At 44.3% G+C, this 20,180-nt stretch overlaps 1 protein-coding gene across 13 annotated transcripts in view; it reads right to left on the bottom strand.

Moving 5' to 3' along the window:
* Window positions 1-20,180, bottom strand: part of LOC125464760 (cytoplasmic dynein 1 intermediate chain 1) — a 272,641-nt gene that overhangs the window by 98,516 nt on the left and 153,945 nt on the right. For all 13 annotated transcript variants that reach the window (XM_048557615.1, XM_048557596.1, XM_059655073.1 and 10 more), the window contains 2 exons: window positions 7,654-7,816; window positions 4,950-5,049 (listed from right to left, as the gene is read on the bottom strand). In XM_048557615.1, coding sequence (XP_048413572.1) covers window positions 4,950-5,049; window positions 7,654-7,816 — 263 coding nt within the window. The remainder of the gene's footprint in view (window positions 1-4,949; window positions 5,050-7,653; window positions 7,817-20,180) is intronic.

The raw sequence follows: 20,180 nt of genomic DNA, 5'->3' as shown, positions 1-20,180 counted from the left end.
CAAAGTCTTAGAAAGCTGCAACATGTCATCCAGACTCTTGCACTCAAATCTCCGACCAATAAAGGTAAGTATGCCTCTCGCCTTCTTTACCACCCTATCGACTTGCATAGATAATAAAATGTGAGGCTGGATGAACACAGCAGGCCAAGCAGCATCTCAGGAGCACAAAAGCTGACGTTTCGGGCCTAGACCCTTCATCAGAGACCTCCCTGATGAAGGGTCTAGGCCCGAAACGTCAGCTTTTGTGCTCCTGAGATGCTGCTTGGCCTGCTGTGTTCATCCAGCCTCACATTTTATTATCTTGGAATTCTCCAGCATCTGCAGTTCCCATTATCTCTATCTACTTGCGTGGCCACTTTCAGGGAACAATGGACTTGCACCTCAAGATCCGTCTGTATATCAATGCTGTTCAGGGTCCTGTCATTAATTGTATACTTTTTCTTAATATTTGACCTCCTTAAGTGCAGCACCTCACACTTACCCAGATTAAATGCCATTTGCCATTTCTCAGCCCATAAAAGCAACTGATCTATATCCTGTTGTATCCTTTGATAACCTCCTACACTATCCATAACTCCATTGATCTTCATATTGTCTGCAAACTTATTACCCAACCTGTTTATATTTTCATCCAACTCATTTATATATATCGCAAACACCTGAGGTCCCAGTACAGGTCCCTGCAGAACACCATGAGTCACTGACCTCCAACCTGAAAAACCACCATTTTTTGCCTCATACCAGCAAACCATCTGTGAATCCACACAGCCAAGTCACCATCAATCCCATGCATCCTAATATTCTGGATAAGCCTACGGTAAGGGACCTTGTTGAAAGCCTTACTAGCCCTAGTGTAGAGGAGGCCATATTGTGAGCAGCATATACAGTGAGCTAAATTAAGCGAAGTGTGGATAAATCTCTGTTTCACCAGGAAGGCAGTGTCTGAGGACTTGGATTGTAAGGAGGAAGGAATTAAATGGGCTGGTGTTATTGAAAGATGCTGTGGAGACACTTTGGGAGTAGAGATGGAGTGAACTAAGGTATTCTGGAGAGAATGGTCCCTGCAGAAAGGATCCCTGATAAGGAAGGGAGGGAATGTGCATCTGGTGATGGCATCCTGCTGGAAGTGGCGGAAATAACAATTAATGAACCTTTGGATTGTTAGTTCAATCAAGTCTTCTGTTAATCCAATTCATTCAACACGATACCAAGAAATGGGTGAAGACAGTCGATATTGCAAAGACAATGGGCCCTGACAATATTCTGGCAACAATATTGAACACTTGTACTTCAACACTTGCTGTCCACCTAGCCAAACTGTTCCAGTACAAAACCAGCATCTACCTGACAAGTTTCAAAAAATCAAGTGTGATCTATCCAAGAAAAGCACAACAAACTGAACCAACCAATCCTACCCATCAGTGGAACAGTGGAAAGTGCTATCAACAATACTTTCAAGCAGCTCAATAACACTCAGTTTAGGTTACACCAAGACCATTTAACTCCTGTCTTAGAGTCATAGAGATATACAGCACAGGAATAGACAATTCGGTCCAAATCATCCATGCTGACCAAATAGCCTAACTACACCTAGTCCCATTTTCCAGCATTTGGTCCATATCCCTCCAAACCCTTCCTATTCAGATACCTATCCAGATGTTTTTGAAATGTTGTAATTACACTAGCCTCCACCATTTCCCCGCGCAGCTTATTCCATACACACACCACTCTCTGCATGAAAAATGGGCCCCTGAGGTCCCTTTTAAATTTTTACCCTCTCACCTTAAACCTGTGCCCTCTAGTTTTGGACTCCCCTACCCTCAGTAAAAAGTCATCGCCTATTTACACTATCCATGCCCCCCATGGTTTTATAAAACTCTACAATGTTCCCCCTCAGTCTCCAATGCTCCAGGGAAAATAGCCCCAGCCCATCAAGCCTCTCGCTATAGCTCAAACCCTGCAACCCTGGCAACATCCATTTAAATCTTTTCTTCCTTGTTCAAGTTTTACAACATTCTTCCTATAGCAGGGAGACGAGAATTGCACGCAGTATTCCAAAAGTGGCCTAACCAAAGTCCTGTACAGCTGCAACATGACCTCCCAACTCCTATAATCAATGCAATGACCAATACAGGCAAGCATACCAAATGCCTTCTTCACCATTCTATCTACCTGAGACTCCACTTTCAAAGAACTATGGACTTGCATCCAAGATCTCTTTGTTCAGCAACACACCCCAGGATCCTACCATTAACTGTATAAGTCCTACCTTGATTTACCTTTCCAAAATGCAGCACCTCACATTTATCTAGATTAAACTTTACCTGCCACTCATCAGCCCATTCACTCATGAGATCAAGATCCCATTGTACTCTGAGGTAACCAACTTCACTGTCAACTACACCTCCAATTTTGGTGTCATCTGCAAATTTACTAATCCTATGTTACATCTAAATCATTCAAGTATCTCTGGATTTCATTGTAGCTTTGGTCAACATAGAAGAGCTGAATTCCAGAGATAAGATGAGACAGGCTGTCTTTGACATCAAAGCCATGTTGAATGAATGTAGATTCAAGGAGACCTAACAAACTGGAGTCAAGGGGCATCAGGGAATTATTTTCTGTTGGTGGCATCACACCTAGGGCAGCAGTCGCTCAGTGGTGAGTACCACTGACTTTCAACCCTGGGAAATGCAGAATTACAAGGATAGGGTAGGGGGTTGGTCTGGGTAGGATACTCTTTGGAGGGTTGGCAAGGACTCCATGGGGCTGAATAGCCTTCTTCCACACTGTAGGGATTATACGATCTATGAAAAATAAAAGAAAATAACAACTGGACAGAAAAGGTTTGGACCACCAGGAAGACAAGTAGGCATGAGTACGGAGTACAGGAGTCTGCTGTGGACATTCCCCACTAAAACAGATATATTGTTTGGATACTACCTGGATAGTCTCTCAGGGGAAGGTAGCAGCAGTCAGATGAATGGCACTGTGACTTGCACTTCTGTACAGCAGAGAGGCTCCAAGTCTAGTTAAGCAGAGGTGACAGGGGACTGTATAGTCAATTGGTGAAGATAGGCATTTCAGTGGCCTCAAGTGAGAGTCCAGGAAGATGCATTGCCCAACTGGCACTAGGATCTGGGTGGCCACAGGATATTCTGATGGAGGACAGGGAGCAGCCAAGGTTGTGGTCCAAATTGGTACCAAAAACGTAGGCAGAAAGACAGATGAGGTCCTGCAAAAGGGAGTTAATTGAAGTAGGTAGGAAATTAGAAACTAGGTCTGCAAGGATTGTAATCTCAGGATTACTTGCTGTGCCACATGCCAGTGAGGCTAGAAATAAGATAGCACAGTTAAATACATGGTTACAGAGCTGGTGTAGGAGGGAGGGCTTCAGGTATGTGGATCGTTGGGATGTTTTCCAGTACAGGTGCTCTTTACAATGAGGACTGATAGAGGAATAAAAACAAAATGAATGAAAAATCAGCAAGAGTTCTTTCACTAGCATAAAGGAGTACCATTGGCCAGAAACTGAACTGGACTTGCCGTATAAACACAATGCCTACAAGAACAGCTCAGAATCCTGGAATATTACAACAAACAGCTCTCTACCTGACTTCTCAAAACCTGTCCACCATCTACAAGGCACAAGTCACAAGTGCGATGGAATACTTCCCAGTTGCCTGGATGGGTGCAGCTCCAACAGTCAAGAAACTTGACACCATCCAGCTCAAAGCAGCCCACTTGATTGTTTATGGATGTGGTGCCAGTCACTCCACCAATGCTCAGGAGCAGTGGTGTGTACCATCTATGAAGTGCACTGCTGTAAATTCACCAAAGTTCCTTAGACTGCACCTTCCAAACCCACAGCTACTTATATATAGAAACTCAAGGGCAGCCAGAACATAGAAACACTCACCAGCAAGTTGTCCTCCAAGCACTCACCATCCTGACTTGGAAATATAGCTCACATACCTGGATGGGTGCAATTCTAACTATACTCCAGAAGCTTGACACTATCCAGGACAAAGCAGCTCATTCAACTGGCAATGCATCAATAAATATCTATTCCATCCACCACTAACACTCAGTAGCAACAGTGTGTACTATCTACAAAATGCACTGCAGAAATTCACCAAGGCTCCTTTGACAGCATCTTCCAAATACCTGACTGTTCACTTTGAGAAGGACAAGGACAACAAATAACATAAGACCAAGAAGCCAAGAGACACAGGAGCAGAAAATAGGCCATTTGGTCCATTGAGTCTGCTCCACGATTCAATCATGGCTGATATGTTCCTCAACCCCATTGTCCCGCTTTCTCCCCATAACTCTTGATGCCCTTAATAATCAAGAACCTAACTCGGTCTTAAATGTACTCAATGACCTGGCCTTGACAGCCTTTTGTGGCTGAATTCTATAGATTCACCACTCTCTGGCTGAAGTTTCTCCTTATCTCCATTCTAATAGGTCTTTCCTTTGCTCGAAGGCTGTGCCCTCAGGTCCTCGTCTCTCCTACAAATGAAGATATCTTCTCAACATCCACTCTGTCCAGGCCATTCAGTATTCTGTAAGTTTCAATTAGATCCTCCCTCATCCTTTTAAACTCCAGTGAGTATAGTCGCAGAATCCTCAAATGTGCCTCATATGTTAAGCTTTTCATTCCTTGGATACTGGGCATCAGCTGCAAGTTCTCCTTCAATTCACTGATCATTTTGCATTGGAAATATGTTACTGTCCTTCACAGTTACTGCGCAAAGACCCTGGTATTCCCTCCCTAATAACACTGTGGGACAATCTACATAAATAGACTGCAGTGGCTCAGAGAGGGGCAGTTTACCACCTCTTTCTCAAGAGCAATTAGGTTTGAATAGTAAGTGTTCGTTCAGCCAACGGACCTCACAATCACAACGATTTTTAAAAAAGTACTTTTACAAATTCACATTTACCTGAAGTGACCAATCCAAACAGGTTACAACTCTGTGTTTCGACCAGTGCTCATCATAAAACTGACGGTTGAAAGCAAGGTTTAGCCCAGCTTGGAAGTCTCTGTACAAAATTAAAAACATTTAACACAATAAAATATTAACCCATAATAACCAGAAAGGCTTTCATTATCTTCAAGATGGTATGGGATTTCCCAGTCATTTGTTACCTTGCAATCCAGACAAATCATTGTTTTATTGGCCACTCATGATTAAGTCTTAAGTGTGAATGCCAACAGCCTATTCATCTATGCCAATTACAGACAGATCTGACACAACCCTCAATCTGGCTGTTTAAAAGATGGACCTACACTGCAAAAGGTCCAGTTGATAGACCTTCCCTGTACCAAGCTGCTGAGATGAACATCATGCTCACAATATCTATTCAGGCAAGTTCATCTAAGCTAAAGAAGAGATTTCCTCAGGGGCCCACAAAAGACCTAAATTCCTGAGCACTTTTGTACTATATGCACATTATTGCACTTAGCAAAGTGACAGTAATTGTAAGTAGAATGAAATTTTTATGGTTTGCATACACATCCACGTACAAAGTTTAACAAGATCCATCGTTCAAACTTGCTCCTATAATAAATTCATCGAACGTCTTCCTATGCAACAACTTGAAAAGCTACAAATTTAGGGCAGCACAGAGGCACAGTGTTTAGCACAGCTGCCTCCCAGCAACAGGGACTCGGATTCAATTCCAGCCTTAGGCAACCGTCTGTGTTGAGTTTGCACATTCTCCCCACGTGTGCGTGGGTTTCCACCCGCAGTTTAATGATGTGCAGGTTAGGGGATTGATTGTGCTAAATTGCCCAATGACATGCAGGCTAGAGGGGTTAACCATAGTAAACATGAGGTTACAGGGATAAGGTGGGATGTTCTTCAGAGGATTGGTGCAGACTCCATTGACCAAATGGTCTCTCTAGCGGCACTGTAAGGATTCTATGATTCTAAGAAGTTGTACTCATGCTAAAATGACATGGACTTATCATTTTCAGGCAATATATATATATTTTGTATGCATGGAGACTTTCAATAATCAAATTCAAGAGGTGAGCTGACAGTGACTGCCCTTGACAATAATGCAGCATTTGGCACAGTGTGTTATCAAACAACCCCGACCAAAATTGATGTTCATGGTAATCAGGAACAGCACTCACCATTTTTTTGTTCTTGCACCGGTTTTGGAGGTAGCTGGCTAGGTCTACATTTGTTGCCCATCCCCATTCACTCTCTCGTAAAAGTGATGGTGGGCTACCTTCTGAAATCACTGCAGTCTGTGAAGTGTAGGTACACTTACACTGATGTTAGGGGCTGAGTTCCAGGATTTTGACCAAGAAACAGTGAAGGGCCAGTGATATAGTTCCATGCCAACATGGTGTGAAGCCCAGAAGAAAATTTATAGTAGGCGAAGTTCCTATGTATTTCCTCTCTTTGTCCTTTTTGATAATAAAGAACCACCTCAGGTTTGTGTTTGGAAGGTGCCATTAAAAGGAATCTTGGTGAATTGCTAAACTGCTCTTTTGATCTTCTGTCATATAGACAGTGGATAGGGCATTGGACTTTAGAATTACCATTGCATGAATTTCTAAGCTCTGACTTGCTCTTATAGCAACTGTGTTGGCATGTATGGTTCAATTAAGCTTCAGTTCAATGCTAATCCTCAGGATGTTGATGAGGGGTAACTCAACAATAATAATATAAATGATTATGAAGGAAAGTTGTCTGTTGCATGGCTCTTGTGTGGCATCAATGTTACTGATTAACCCAAACATGAAAGTTGTCCAGGCCTTGTTGCATTTAGGCAAGGACCTTTAATATCTGAAATGTATCGAATATTGCAGTTATCATTACTTATCCATTCTGCCATTATGACGGAGGGAAGGCCAATGATGAAGCAGTTCACTGGACAGAGGACACTACTCTGATGGACTCCTGTAGCCAATGTATTGGCCACTAATAGCCACACATCTTACATTGTGCTACATATGTCAACAATCAGGGTAAGCACAACTTTAAAAGTAGAACATTTAGGCCAGAAAAAAAACCCACTTGATCAATTTACTTTCCTAGAGCATAAACATTCACTTTCTCCACCACCAGGGCACAGGAGGTAACAATGTGCTCCATAAAAAAGAAATACACTGGAGAAATTCATCAAACTTCTTTTGACAGCATCTTGCAAACTCTCATCTCTACTACCTACAACAAGGGCAGTAGATGCCAGTGAGAACACCATTGCTGCAAGATCCTCCTCCACTCTGTCCCTTACCCATCCAGATACCATCCTTCACTGTCGCTGAGTCAAAATTTGGAAGTCCCCACTGAACAGCACTGTGGGTGTATCTACAGGGACTGCAGTGGTTCAAGAAGGCAGCTGAACACTTTGCTCTTCAGAATATGTGGGGACAGACAAATACTGGCTTGGCCAGCAATACTCATTTCAAGAGTGAATGAAATAAAATGCATCTAAAATAATAGTGTGCATACTGACAGTTTCTTTTGTAAGAGGTATACCACTTGCACAACCTATGATGAGATTACATGACAGTTCCTCCAAGACATAGAGTGTATTTGAGTCACACAGTGTGGAAACAGACCCTTTGGTCCAACTGTGTCCATGCCAACCAGATTTCCCAAAATTATTTCAATGTGATAAACATACCCTTCTTTTTCATCCAACTCCTTGCCACCATAATCAAAGAAGAGGCTAGAATCTTCAGCAAGAGCACGTTCAATGATTCGAATGTTATGGTCGAAGAAAATCAAAAATTCCTCTGAATGAAGAATTTGCTGCTTCTCCTCTTCAGTGAGTTCTCTAGGAGCAGCTTAAAAGAAAAAGGGCTAAAATCTCAGAAGTATTAAAAAGTTTAACATTCAATTTCCTGATCATTAGAATACAGATGTTGAAATGACTACAAAAGCAATAGTAATTATTATTCTGCCAGTCTTTCAATTTCATCATAGAGATTCCCAAACCTCAAGATTTCACTAATGCATAACTGTAAAATATGTACTGCTAGTGAAAACTGATCAGAATGTGAAGTGGTCCTTCAAAAAAAAATTACCAAGAATAATCAAGCAGATTACAAAATTGAAAGGCTGATGTATTATTACTATACATGTCTGGTAAGAAATATATATTGTAAAATGTGCATATTGTCCTTTTCCAACTTTGGTAAAAAAAAATTATAGCTGTAGTTCAACAATGCAGTCTTTCATCTGGATTTGTTCAAAAGGTCTCCGAATAATATCCTATGACAGACTGCATTGCTGAAACAGCTGGTATTATCTACCAAAAAAACCCATTATGTGCACTGCTTTGTACTTACGTAGATTACAGGTAGAAATTGTGAAGACTAAATGATAGCACAAATGAAACCTTTAATTTAGAGTCTTAAATTTTCCAAAAATGCTCAAGCAAGTTAATTCAGTTCTGCAGTCTGAAGAATGAACTTATATACTGATTATATAATGGAAATAGAGATTTTCAATTCAGAGAAGACTGTTAAGGTATCTTCAGGAAATTGGATTGTTACTTCTTTTTAAAAAAATTTCCTCGATGGGCAAGTACTTAAAAATGTAGACCTTATTCATTGTTGAAATTATTGCTGAGTACCGATTTTTAAGATCATTAACTTCAATACTTATACATACAAACATACACATAAACACACAAAATAAGAGAAACCTCAGCATTCAGCCTTTCAAACGTGATCTGACATTCAATAAGATCACAGCTAATCAGTTTGCATTTTGAATTCCGTACTTGCATTTACTCGATAATCTGCAAATCCCTTGCCTAATAAGAATCTATCTTCACCTTAAAAATATTCAATGACCCTGCCTCAATGACCTAGACTTCCAAAGTTGCCAACCCTCAGTAGGAAAAAAAAATCCCTCTTCTCTGTCCTAAAAGTAGAGCCAGTAAAGGTGAGTGTAGGTGGGGAGTTAGGGAGGGGATAGGTCAGTCCAGGAAGGACGGACAGGTCAAGGGAGCGGGATGAGGTTAGTAGGTTGGAGATGGGGGTTGGGCTTTAGGTGGGAGGAGGGGATAGGTGGGAGGAAGGACAGGTTAGGGAGGCGGGGACAAGCAGTGTTTGTTTTAGGATGCGGTAGGGGGAGGGGAGGCTTTGAAGCTTGTGAAGTCCACATTGTTGCGAACTATTTCAATTCCATCTACCATTCCTCAGACGACATGTCCATCCTGGGCTCCCTACAGTGCCACAATGATCCCATCTGAAGGTTGCAGGAACAGCAACTCATATTCCGCTTGGAACCCTGCAGCCTAATGTATTGATGTGGACTTCACAAGCTTCAAAATCTCCCCTCCGCCAACCGCATTCCAAAACCAGCCCAGCTTGTCCCCGCCTCCCTAACCTGTCCTTCCTCCCACCTAAAGCCCAACCCCCATCTCCTACCTACTAACCTCATATCGCTCACTTGACCTGTCCATCCTTCCTGGACTGACCTATCCCCTCCCTACCTCCCCACCTACACTCACCTTTACTGGCTCCACCTCCACCTCTTTGACCCGTCTGTCTCTTCTCCACCTATCTTCTCTATCCATCTTCTATCCGCTTACCCCCTCTCCATATTTATTTCAGAACCCCTGTCTTCCCCCCATTTCTGAAGGAGGGTCTAGGTCCAAAATGTCAGCCTTCCTGCTCCTCTGATGCTGCTTGGCCTGCTGTGTTCATCCAGCTTTACACCTTGTTATCTCTATCCTCTATCTATGTTAGTTTGTTAATCTTGTATACTGTGAACTTCTATTTGATGCAATAACCTTTTGTGTTGAACCTTCTAAAGTGCCTTCCAAGGACAGCACATTAGTGAGGTTGTTGACTTGCTCACCAAGCTGGCTTGTTTTCATTCAGATGAAGCCTTCATCAGAGGTTTCATTGATGATGTCACATAGCATGGTGACGAAACATTTGAATGAAAACAAGCCAGCTCGGCAATCAAGTCAACAACCTCACCCTAACCTGAACTCTCAATCTTTGCCAAAATACTTTAAACAGTACATTAGCATGCCCCCTTTGACCAGATCACAACTTATAACACAATTTCCCTTTCACAAAATGATGCTGACTTTTCCCAATTCCCTAAAGTTTCTCCACATACCAAGCAATAACCTCCTTAAATGATCAATTATAACTCCTACCCCAACACAGATGTAAGGTTAATGGGCCTATAGTTTCATGATTTCCATCTCCTCTCCTTCTCAAAGGGAGGGGTTATGGTTACCACTTTCCAGTCTCAAGGAACCTTTCCAGAATCTAATGAATGTTAGAAAATTAACATGAATATATCTAGTCCTTGAGTGGCCACCTTTTCCAAAGCCTTAGAGTTAAATCCATCATGACTCGCAGCTCCTTCAGTTTGCCTAGTGCCTAGCAATTATAATTTCACCAAGTTCCTCTCTTCCTCCAACCTCCCATTTACAGGCACTTACTCATTGCACTGTATTTAAGTATTCAAAAGAATAACATTTGGAGGGAACACTTGGTACTTTTTAAGTTGAAAAAAATGTTTAGTCAATAGTTAAATATTACCAACGCCTGACTAAAGTACCAAAGTGTGGGAGTCCATAAAAGTGTGGCTTGGAATATCTACTCTGGGTGCAACAAATGAACTGGATTCAAAATATGCTGACAGGCATGCCAGTTCTCTAAAATTAAATTTTAGTTCATGTTGCCATAACTCATTTGCATGATCACAAACATCAAATCTTCCATGAACCAAAAAGTGAGTTTTAACACTTGGGTTGTTTATTTTTGCCCTGAATAATGAATTATAGTGTGGGGAACTGTATTATGAATCACTTTGGTCATAAGAATAAAAGCCAGTAATGTCTCAATTTTGATCTTCAGAGGGGCTTGGGTGTACTCGAGCAAGTCACAAAGTTGCAGGAAGGAACAGCAAGCTATTATAAAGACAAAAAAGTATGTTGACGTAAAAGAACATGAACAAATCTTCACAATTGCATAAAGCTTGTTTTTCAAAAAATTCATTCATGGGGTTTGGCTAGATTGTCTATCCCTAATTGCCCAGAGCATAGTGAAGAGTCAACCACATTGCTGTGGGTCTGGAGTTACATGTAGGCCAGACCAGATAAGGATGGCAGTTTCCTTCCTTAAAGAACATTAGTGAACCAGATGCATTTTTACAAAAAGTGACAATGGTTTCGTGGTCATTATTAAGATTCTTAATTTCAGACTTTTATTGATTTCAAATTCTAAAATCTGCCATGGTATGATTGGACCCTAGATCCCTAGAACACTACTCTGGGTCTCTGGATTAATAACCTAGTGATAATACAATTAGATCATCACCTTCCCACTGGTGGTATACTACACCTAAAGCATTCTATACAATTTTGGTCACCATATCTAAGGAAGGACACACTTGCTTGAAGGTAGTTCAGAAAAAAATAAGTTCAATTAATTGATTTTAAAAACGATGCTCTTCTGCCTTCCCAGATGGTGGAGCAAAATGGGCCTATACTCTCTGAAACACAGAATTAGTAGTGATCCGTTGAAACATGCAAGATTCTGAAATTGTTTAACATACAGATTATTTCCCACAGCTAAGGAATCTGAAACGTGGAGCACAAGGGTCTATCATTTCAGATGGGTATAAGAAGAAATTTGTTCACACGTAGAGTTGTGAACTGGATACTTTATACTTGAGTATAGACTGGCTGGGCAAGGCAGATTTTTGATGTCTCAGAGAATCAACAGGCAGGGGGAGTAGGTATAAAAATAGTAGTTGAGGCAGAAAATCAGCCACAATCATGTTGAATAGCAGGAGAAATTGAAGGAGCCATCTGGTCACCTTCTGCTCTTATTCCCATGGATGGAACTATGACAGTCATTTCCAATGTTATAGATGTTAGACTGTGACTGTGTGACCACATAGCAACTACTTACTGTGCAGTCACAGCACACTATCTTACGCTGTATCGTCATCGGATTCTGTCATTGCTCAAAATCATTCCTGTATTTTTCAGTTCACCCTTCAAATTTCCCCATGCCCAAAATATGAGTTTAAACTATATATGGTTTCTTCAAATCAGATACAGAGGGGGCGAGAAGTGGGGGGGCACTGCGAGACGAGAAAGGGAGGGCAACAGGAGAGAGGTGGGGCCATGAGGAGTGGGCGGGTGAGGGGGAGGAGAAGAAATAACTCTCGTTTGATATTAGTGTCACTAAAGCCTAATTTTGACAGGGTCTTAAAAATGGATATCAGTAATTAACCAAACATGACACACCTTGCCAGGTCTTTCACGTCACTGCAGTTGGTCAAAAAGAAAATCTGGCACAATGTAGATACTTTTTAAATCAACCCATTATTATACATTCTGGAGCAGGTCGGAGTCAACTTGGATCTTCTGGCTTAGATTTAGGGACACTACCGCTGCACTACAAGAACTTAGCAGGTGTTGAACTACATACCACCTGCTTCCCACTGTGTAGAATTTAATTATCTCCAATGTTAATTCAATTTTCAACAGAAAATATTATATCTTTATTTCCATTTACGCTTTGTTGACAGAATGGGACTGCTACAAGCCCATCTCTGGTACTACAGGACAAGATAAACCTGACTTGTCAGTTATTTTTTCTGTATAGTTAGTTAACATAACGGTTAGTCATTGAGACATACTATGAAGACTTGGCCTATCTTATAGGAACATAAGCAGGAAAAATATGTTGGTTTGAATGTCTGTGTTGTAAACGATGTACCAGGTGCTTTTTTTGTAACTCAAAGCTTGAAAGCAGAACAGTGAGAGGTACAGTTTTTGGTTATGCAAGTCGTACAACTTTTGAAGAAGCTGGATTTGATACTTTTATGAAACAGCCTGTATCAGCTGCCTTTTGGCTGAAAAGCTGCCTAGCAAAAGCCTTCAGATTATTAAACTGTAGTTATGTCACAGACCTAAGAAAGTGCAGTTCAATCTTGACCTCAAGAAAGCCTGCAAGCAAGGCGAGGTCTTGCTTGCCCGGCCACCCACCCCATCATCACCTATCAATGGAATACTCCACTGTCACAGGGTACAGAAATGTAAGGAAAGCAGAATAATGTTGGCAGCAAAGAGAAGATTTGAGAAGAGACTTTTCTTTTTTGGTTTTTGTAAGGGCTGTTATGTCATCTGCAGAATAATAGAAAATCCTCAAATCAGTACCTAGTCAGTTACACCTAGGTCTTTGCTTGAGTCAAAAGTTCTTCTTTTCAGAGTCTTTGATTACTTTTTTTCTTCTTGTACATGTAACTGAGTGTGCGCATTTTTTTTATTTAATAGGGATATAGGTCATGTTTGCTGAGTAGTAGTTGATAGTCTGTTTAGTCATTTGTTAAAATCCAAGTTTGTTTATAATTGTGAATAATCAATAAGGTAATAAGGCAATAAGTTAACATTTCGGCGCTTCCGAGAAAGGATCACTGGACCCGAGACGTTAACTCGGTCTTTTCCTTCACAGATGCTGCCAGACCTGCTGAGTTTTTCCAGAAACTTTGTTTTTGTTTCTGATTCACAGCATCCGCAGTTCTTTCGGTTTTTAAAAGGTAATAAGTTTATTGATGAAATTAGAGGAATGTTTCTTTTTCCTAGATAGCAGTCAAACTCAAGAAAAGTAATCGTCTTGTGATTAAACTGGTGATTCATACATTTATGATAACAAGTAGAGCAGTGACGATTAATTACCGTGTACTCCTCCCATCAGTGATATGACAATATTCACGAGACCGCAATTTTCTTTAACAGAACAAAAACTTATTACACAAAAGAGAACAAAACTATCTAGATATAAAATGATCTTAAGTAACAGCAAAATAAATTCCAACCCGTTTTCCCAACACTATCTGTTGGACAGACTTAAGTCCAGAGGAAAAACCTGCCCATCTTTACTTTAGATTTCCGTTCAACAGACACCTTACAGTTTCTTTGTTATGAAATATGAAGACAATTTGATTCGTTCCTTTCCAGATCTGACAGAATAATGTCTCACAAATCTAAAAGCCTAAACTTGCTCAATTCTAATAGGTTGCAGACTCCGAACTCAATTCTTCTGCTTCGTACATTTTCAAGGTGACTGGACTGTTAAACTGCCTGAGCCCCTCCTAGAAAAGAAGCTAAACTTGCTCTGCAATCAGCGCTGTTGTTTTCTGAACAGTATTAAAAATCTTGTTCAGTAGATGTTTTTCCTGATCTGAAAACGAATCTCACGTCCTTTGGAGAATGAAACACAGGCAAATGTGACTAATTCAATTACGAAACCTGATTAACCATGGATGAGTTGGGCTGAAGGACCTGTTTCTGTGCTGTATGATTCTAAGAGCTGTCACAATATAGATTCACTTTTAAATTGTTACTGAAGAAACCTGGAGTTATTTGCTTTTATTCTGGTTAGCGGTCTGAGACAAATTGGGATTTTTAGCACTTTCATTAAGTTGTCATATTTGCCATGAATCTGGGAATAGTGCTACTCCCATAGGTCATAGTACCACTTCAATGTTTACATAACCTATCATGAAGGACTGGCAGCTGAATGTCCCAGGGCTGAATATCTCAGGACTTAGATGTTTCAGGTGTAATAGATGGCTGAGTAAAAGGGAAGGTAAGTTGCATTACTGGTAAAAGGAGTATGTCACTGTTGTACCGAGGGAGGATACAGAGACAATATTGGTAGAACTCAGGTATAGGAAAGGTGAAACCACAATGCTGGGGGTATATCACAGGCCACCCACAGCGAGCAGGAGATAGAGGACAAAATATGTAGACAGGTTTTGGAAAGATGCACAAATGGCAGGGTTGTTGTGGGGTGGGTGATTTTAACTTATCCTGTACTGATTGGGACTCACTTTGTGCTAGGGCCTTGGAAAGGGCAGAATTTGTAAGGATCATTCATGAGGGTTTCCTGACACCGAATATAAATGGTTCAACCAGGGAAAGGATCTGGTTTTGGAAAATGAGCCTGGCCAGGTGAGTGAAGTTTCAGTGGGGGAACATTTTGGGAATAGTGACTATAATATCATGAGTTTTAAGATACTCTCAGGCAGGGATGACAACAGTTCTCAGGTGAAGGTGTTTAATTGAGGGAAGGCAAACTACAAAATATGTTAGGCAGGAACTGGAAGATTTTCATTGGAGGCAGCTGTTTGAGTCTAAGTCTACAATCGGACATGTGGGAGTACTTCAAATGGCAACTAATAAGAGTTCAGGAGTGGCATGTTACTGCAAGAAAGATGGGTATGGCAAGTTATGTGAACCTTGGTTGACCAGGGATGTTATGGCTTTGATTAAAAAGGAAAGGAAAGCATAAATAAGCTGTTGAAGGATGGGAGCTGATGAAGCCGTTGAAGTATATAAGTGGGAAAGAACTTAAACAAGGAACTAGAAGGGCTAAAAGAATTAAGGGAGAATCCCAAGAAATAATGGGAACTGCAGATGCTGGAGAATCTAAGATAACAAAAGTATGGAACTGGGTGAACGCAGCAGGCCAAGAAGCACCTTAGGAGCACAAAAGCTGATGCTTTGGGAGGGTCTAGGCCCGAAATATCAGCTTTTGTGCTCCTAAGATGCTGCTTGGCCTGCTGTGTTCATCCAGCTCAACACATTTGTTAACAAAGGAATCCCAAGGCTTTTTAAACAAACATTAAAAAAAGAGATTAGCTAGGGAAAGGGTTGGCCCACCCAAGGGCAAAGGAGGAAAGCTATCTGAGGAGCCAGCAGAGGTCCTAATTGAATATTTTCTTTTGGTATTCACCAAAGAGAAAGAACTGGTGGAGGATGATCTCAGGGAAGGCACTGCTGAATTTCAAAGCCAAGTTGCTATTAAAAAGGAAGTAGTCCCATGTGTCTTAAAAAGTATCAAAATAGATGGGATCTATCCCAGGATATTGAGGAAGCAACCGAACAAATTGCTGGAGCATTGACAGACATTTTTGTATCCACTTTGGTCACAGGCGAGGTCCCAGAGGACTGGTGAATAGCCAATGTTGCCCTATTGTTGATAAAGGGTAGGGGGGATAATGAAGGAAATTATAGGCCTGTAAGCCTCACGTCAGTGGCAGGGAAATTACTAGAAAAGATTCTCAGTGACAAGATTTGCACGCATTTAGAAGCAAGTGGACTTATTAGTTAGCGAGTTTTGAGAAGATTTGTACCTCAGGTTGAGGTTCTGGATGTGAGTTTGCTCGCTGAGCTGGAAGGTTCCTTTTTAGATGTTTCGCCACTTTTTTTTTTATTTGAAAAAATATACTTTATTCATAAGAGGTACAAAAAAAACATATTCACACACCTATCCAGTCATGCAAGCCGCTCTGGGTTACCCAGGGGGTACGTACACCAACTAAAGGAAACAAAACAAAGGAGAAAAAAACAAAACAAAGAAAATACCCCGGCAGTCGTCACCCCGCACAGTCCCCGTTGGCCCCCTGACCAGTTAGGGAAGGCGCCAACTGGGCCCAGTTACCAGATAGGGAATTTTTTCCATTCTGGACGAGGGATTTCATACGGTGGTCTTTCCCCACCGCGCCGTGGCGGCGGCTGCCCCAAACTTTAGCGCGTCCCTCTGCATGTAGTCCTGGACCTTGGAGTGCGCCAGTCTGCAACACTCGGTCGGGGTCAGTTCGTTCAGCTGGCAGACCAGCAAGTTGCGAGCAGACCAAAGAGCCTCTTTCACCGCATTGATGGTCCTCAAGGCGCAGTTGATGTTGGTCTCAGTGAGCGTCGCGGGAAACAGCCCATAGAGCACGGAGTCCCGCGTCACGGAGCTGCTTGGGACGAACCTCGACAAATACCACTGCATCCCCCTCCAGACCTCCTGTGCATAGGCACACTCCAGAAGGAGGTGATCGACAGTCTCGGTCCCCCCCAACTCCTGCAGCCGCCTCGAGGGCAGTGTGCGGTGGCGCAGAGATTCCAGGCATGCATAAAGGATCTCACTGGCAGAGCCCCTCTCACCGCCAGCCAAGCAATGTCCTTGTGCTTGTTTGAAAGCTCTGGCGATGAGGCATTCTGCTAAACGACTTTGGCAGTCTGCGTGGGGAACCACACGACGGGATCCACCCTCTCCTTTTCCCGAAGGGTCTCGAGGATACTACGTGTTGACCACTGCCTGACGGCCTTGTGGTCAAAGGTGTTTCCTTTCAAAAATTTCTCCACCAAGGACAGGTGGTACAGAACGGTCCAACTACTCGGAGCGTTCTGCGGCAGCAAGGCTAGGCCCATCCTTCGCAACACCGGGGACAGGTAGAACGTCAGTAAGTAGTGACACTTGGTGTTTCCGTACTGAGGATCTACGCACAGCTTGATGCAGTCGCACACAAAGGTAGCCGGCAGGGCGAGGGTGGCATTCGGTACGCCCTTTTCCCCATTTTCCAGGTCTTTGTACATGGTGTCCCTGCGGACCCGGTCCATCCTCGACCCCCAAATGAAGTGGAAGATGGCCCGGGTGACCGCAGCGGCGCAGGTCCAGGGAATAGGCCAGGCCTGCGCCACATACAACAGTACCGAAAGCCCCTCGCACCTGACAACCAGGTTCTTAGCCACGATGGAGGGGGACTGGAGCGTCCACCTGCCCAGCTTCTGCTTCAGTTTGGTGATACGCTCCTCCCAAGACTTAGTGCACGCCCCAGCTCCACCGAACCAAACACCAAACACCTTAAGGTAGTCTGTCCTGACGGTGAAGGTGATGAAGGAGCGGTCGTTCCAGATCCCGAAGAACATGACCTCCTCTTACCCCTATTGACTTTGGCACCCGAGGCCAGTTCAAACAGCCTACTCACCAACCGACGATCGGTGCAGAAGACGGTGACATTGTCCATGTACAGGGAGGTCTTGACCTGAAGGCCTCCGCTGCCTGGGATAGTCACGATATTCAGGCTCACGTCCTTCCTGATGGATGCGGCGAAGGGGTCCACACAGCACATGAACAAGGCAGGAGAGAGCGGGCAGCCCTGGCTGACTCCAGATCTGATGGGAAAACTGTCTGATTCCCACCTGTTGATCGAGACTGCACTAACGATGTTGGTGTAGAGCAGCCGGATCCAACTGCGGATGCCCTCTCCGAACCCCAATTTGGGGAGGACGTCCCTCATGTAAGCATGAGTGACCCTGTCAAAGGCCTTCTCCTAGTCCAGGCTGACAAGGCAGGTGTCCACCCGCCTGTCCTGCACGTAGGTAATCGTATCCCTGATGAGCGCGAGGCTCTCAGCGATCTTCCTGCCCGGCACAGCACAGGTTTGGTCAGGGTGAATCACTGACTCCAGGACAGACCTGACCCGGTTGGCTACGACTTTGGCCAGGATTTTGTAGTCCACGTTCAATATTGAAATGGGACGCCAATTCTTAATTTCTTCCCTCTCACCCTTCCTCTTGTAAATGAGGGTGATGATGCCCTTCCTCATGGACTTGAACATTTCCCCTGCCCGAAGCGCACTATCGTACACCTCCAGCAGGTCCTGGCCAACCAGGTCCCACAGAGCGGAATACAGCTCGACTGGTAAGCCGTCGCTCCTGGGAGTCTTATTCCTCTCCAAGGACTTAAGGGCTCTGGTCAGCTCGTCCAGGGATATTGGCCGGTCCAGCCACTCCCGCGTGCCGTCGTCTATGACCTCTGTGATAGACGACAGGAACGACTCGGAGGCCGTGCTGTCCGTGGGCTTCACGTCGTACAGTCCGGCATGGAAGGATCTGCTGATGCTCAAAATGTTGGACCGAGTCGACGTCACCGAGCCGTCGTCCTCCTTCAGCCGGCTAAGCGCAGAGGAGCTCTCTTTGTGCATCTTCTGAAAGAAGAAACGCGAGCACGTCTCGTCCTGCTCCACGGAGCGGACCCTGGGCCGGAAGATTATCCTGGAGGCCTCCGCGGCGAAGAGTGAGGCTTGCTGGCCCCTCACCTCGCGGTGGTCCTCCGTGACATCGACCCCCATCAACTGCAGAAGGAGCAGGTCCTGCACCCTTTTCTGGAGTCGCGACAACTTTCCCCACCTCTCTCTCACCTTCTGAACACCCTTGAGGACAAAGAACCTCTTGATGTTCTCCTTCACCGTCTCCCACCAGTCGCCTGGAGACTCAAAGAGGGGTTTCATGGTTCTCCAACCGGTGTACTCCCTCTTAAGCTCTTCGACGTTCTCTGGGGTCAACAGAGTCGTGTTGAGCTTCCACGTCGCCTTGCCGGCCGACTGGTCGTCCTGTAAGTGACAGTCAGCCAGCAGGAGGCAGTGGTCAGAGAATAATACCGGCACAACGCCGGTGGACCTGACCGAGAACGCCCGTGACACAAACAGGATGTTTATCCTTGAACGAATAGACCCGTCTGGCCGCGACCAGGTGTACCTCCGCTGCGCTCCGTCTGCAGGGGTGCTGAAGACATCGAGCAGCTTGGCGTCCTTCACCGTGCCCATCAGGAATCTGGACATGACGTCCAGTTGACTCCCACGTCGGATCTTCCATCTGCATCGATGTTGCAGTTGAAGTCTCCCCCTAGGATGACCGGCCAGGACATAGCCAGCAGGGATGGAAGCCGCTGCAGGACGGCCAACCACTCACTCCTTACCACTGGGGCGTACACATTGATCAGCCTCAGGGGTGTGTTCCTGTAGGTGACGTCAGCTACGAGGAGGTGCCCCACCACCACCTCCTGAACTTGAAAGATGGTGAAGTTGCGCCCCGGCAGCAGAATAGCCAGCCCCGAGGAGCGACAGTCGTTACTGCCAACCAGATTGAAGGCCCACAGGTCCAGGCACCCGACCATTTCCCGTACCTACCGAGGTGCGGTATCCCACACTCCTGCAGAAACAGCAGGTCTGCCTTGACGCTGGTCAGGTAGGCCAACGTGGACACATCTTGCGGTGGACTTGACGCCGCGCACATTAATGCTCGCAACTCGTGCCCCCATTGTGGGCAGTGACCACAGTACCCTCCCCAAGTCCTAGGTCCAGCCCCTCCATCTGTCCCTTCATGCCCATTGCCCGGGCTAACTGCTGGACACTCTCCCGGCTCAGGAAACCGTCCATGCTGCCTTCTGGGTGGCATCCCCCCGTCGGGGGTACGGAGGCAGGAGAGTCCGGCTCTGGGTCAGGCTGGGGACGCGCTGTTTCCTCCTTCCCGCCTGGAAGTTCCGGGAGGCCCTCCAGGGCCCCAGCGGCACGTGACTGGGTGTCGGAAGGAGCCTCAGGACGCCT

Source organism: Stegostoma tigrinum, chromosome 2, assembly GCF_030684315.1.
Source record: "Stegostoma tigrinum isolate sSteTig4 chromosome 2, sSteTig4.hap1, whole genome shotgun sequence".
Lineage (NCBI taxonomy): Eukaryota > Metazoa > Chordata > Chondrichthyes > Orectolobiformes > Stegostomatidae > Stegostoma > Stegostoma tigrinum.
Note: the sequence above shows the minus strand (reverse complement) of the source record. Positions and strands in the feature narration are given on the sequence as shown.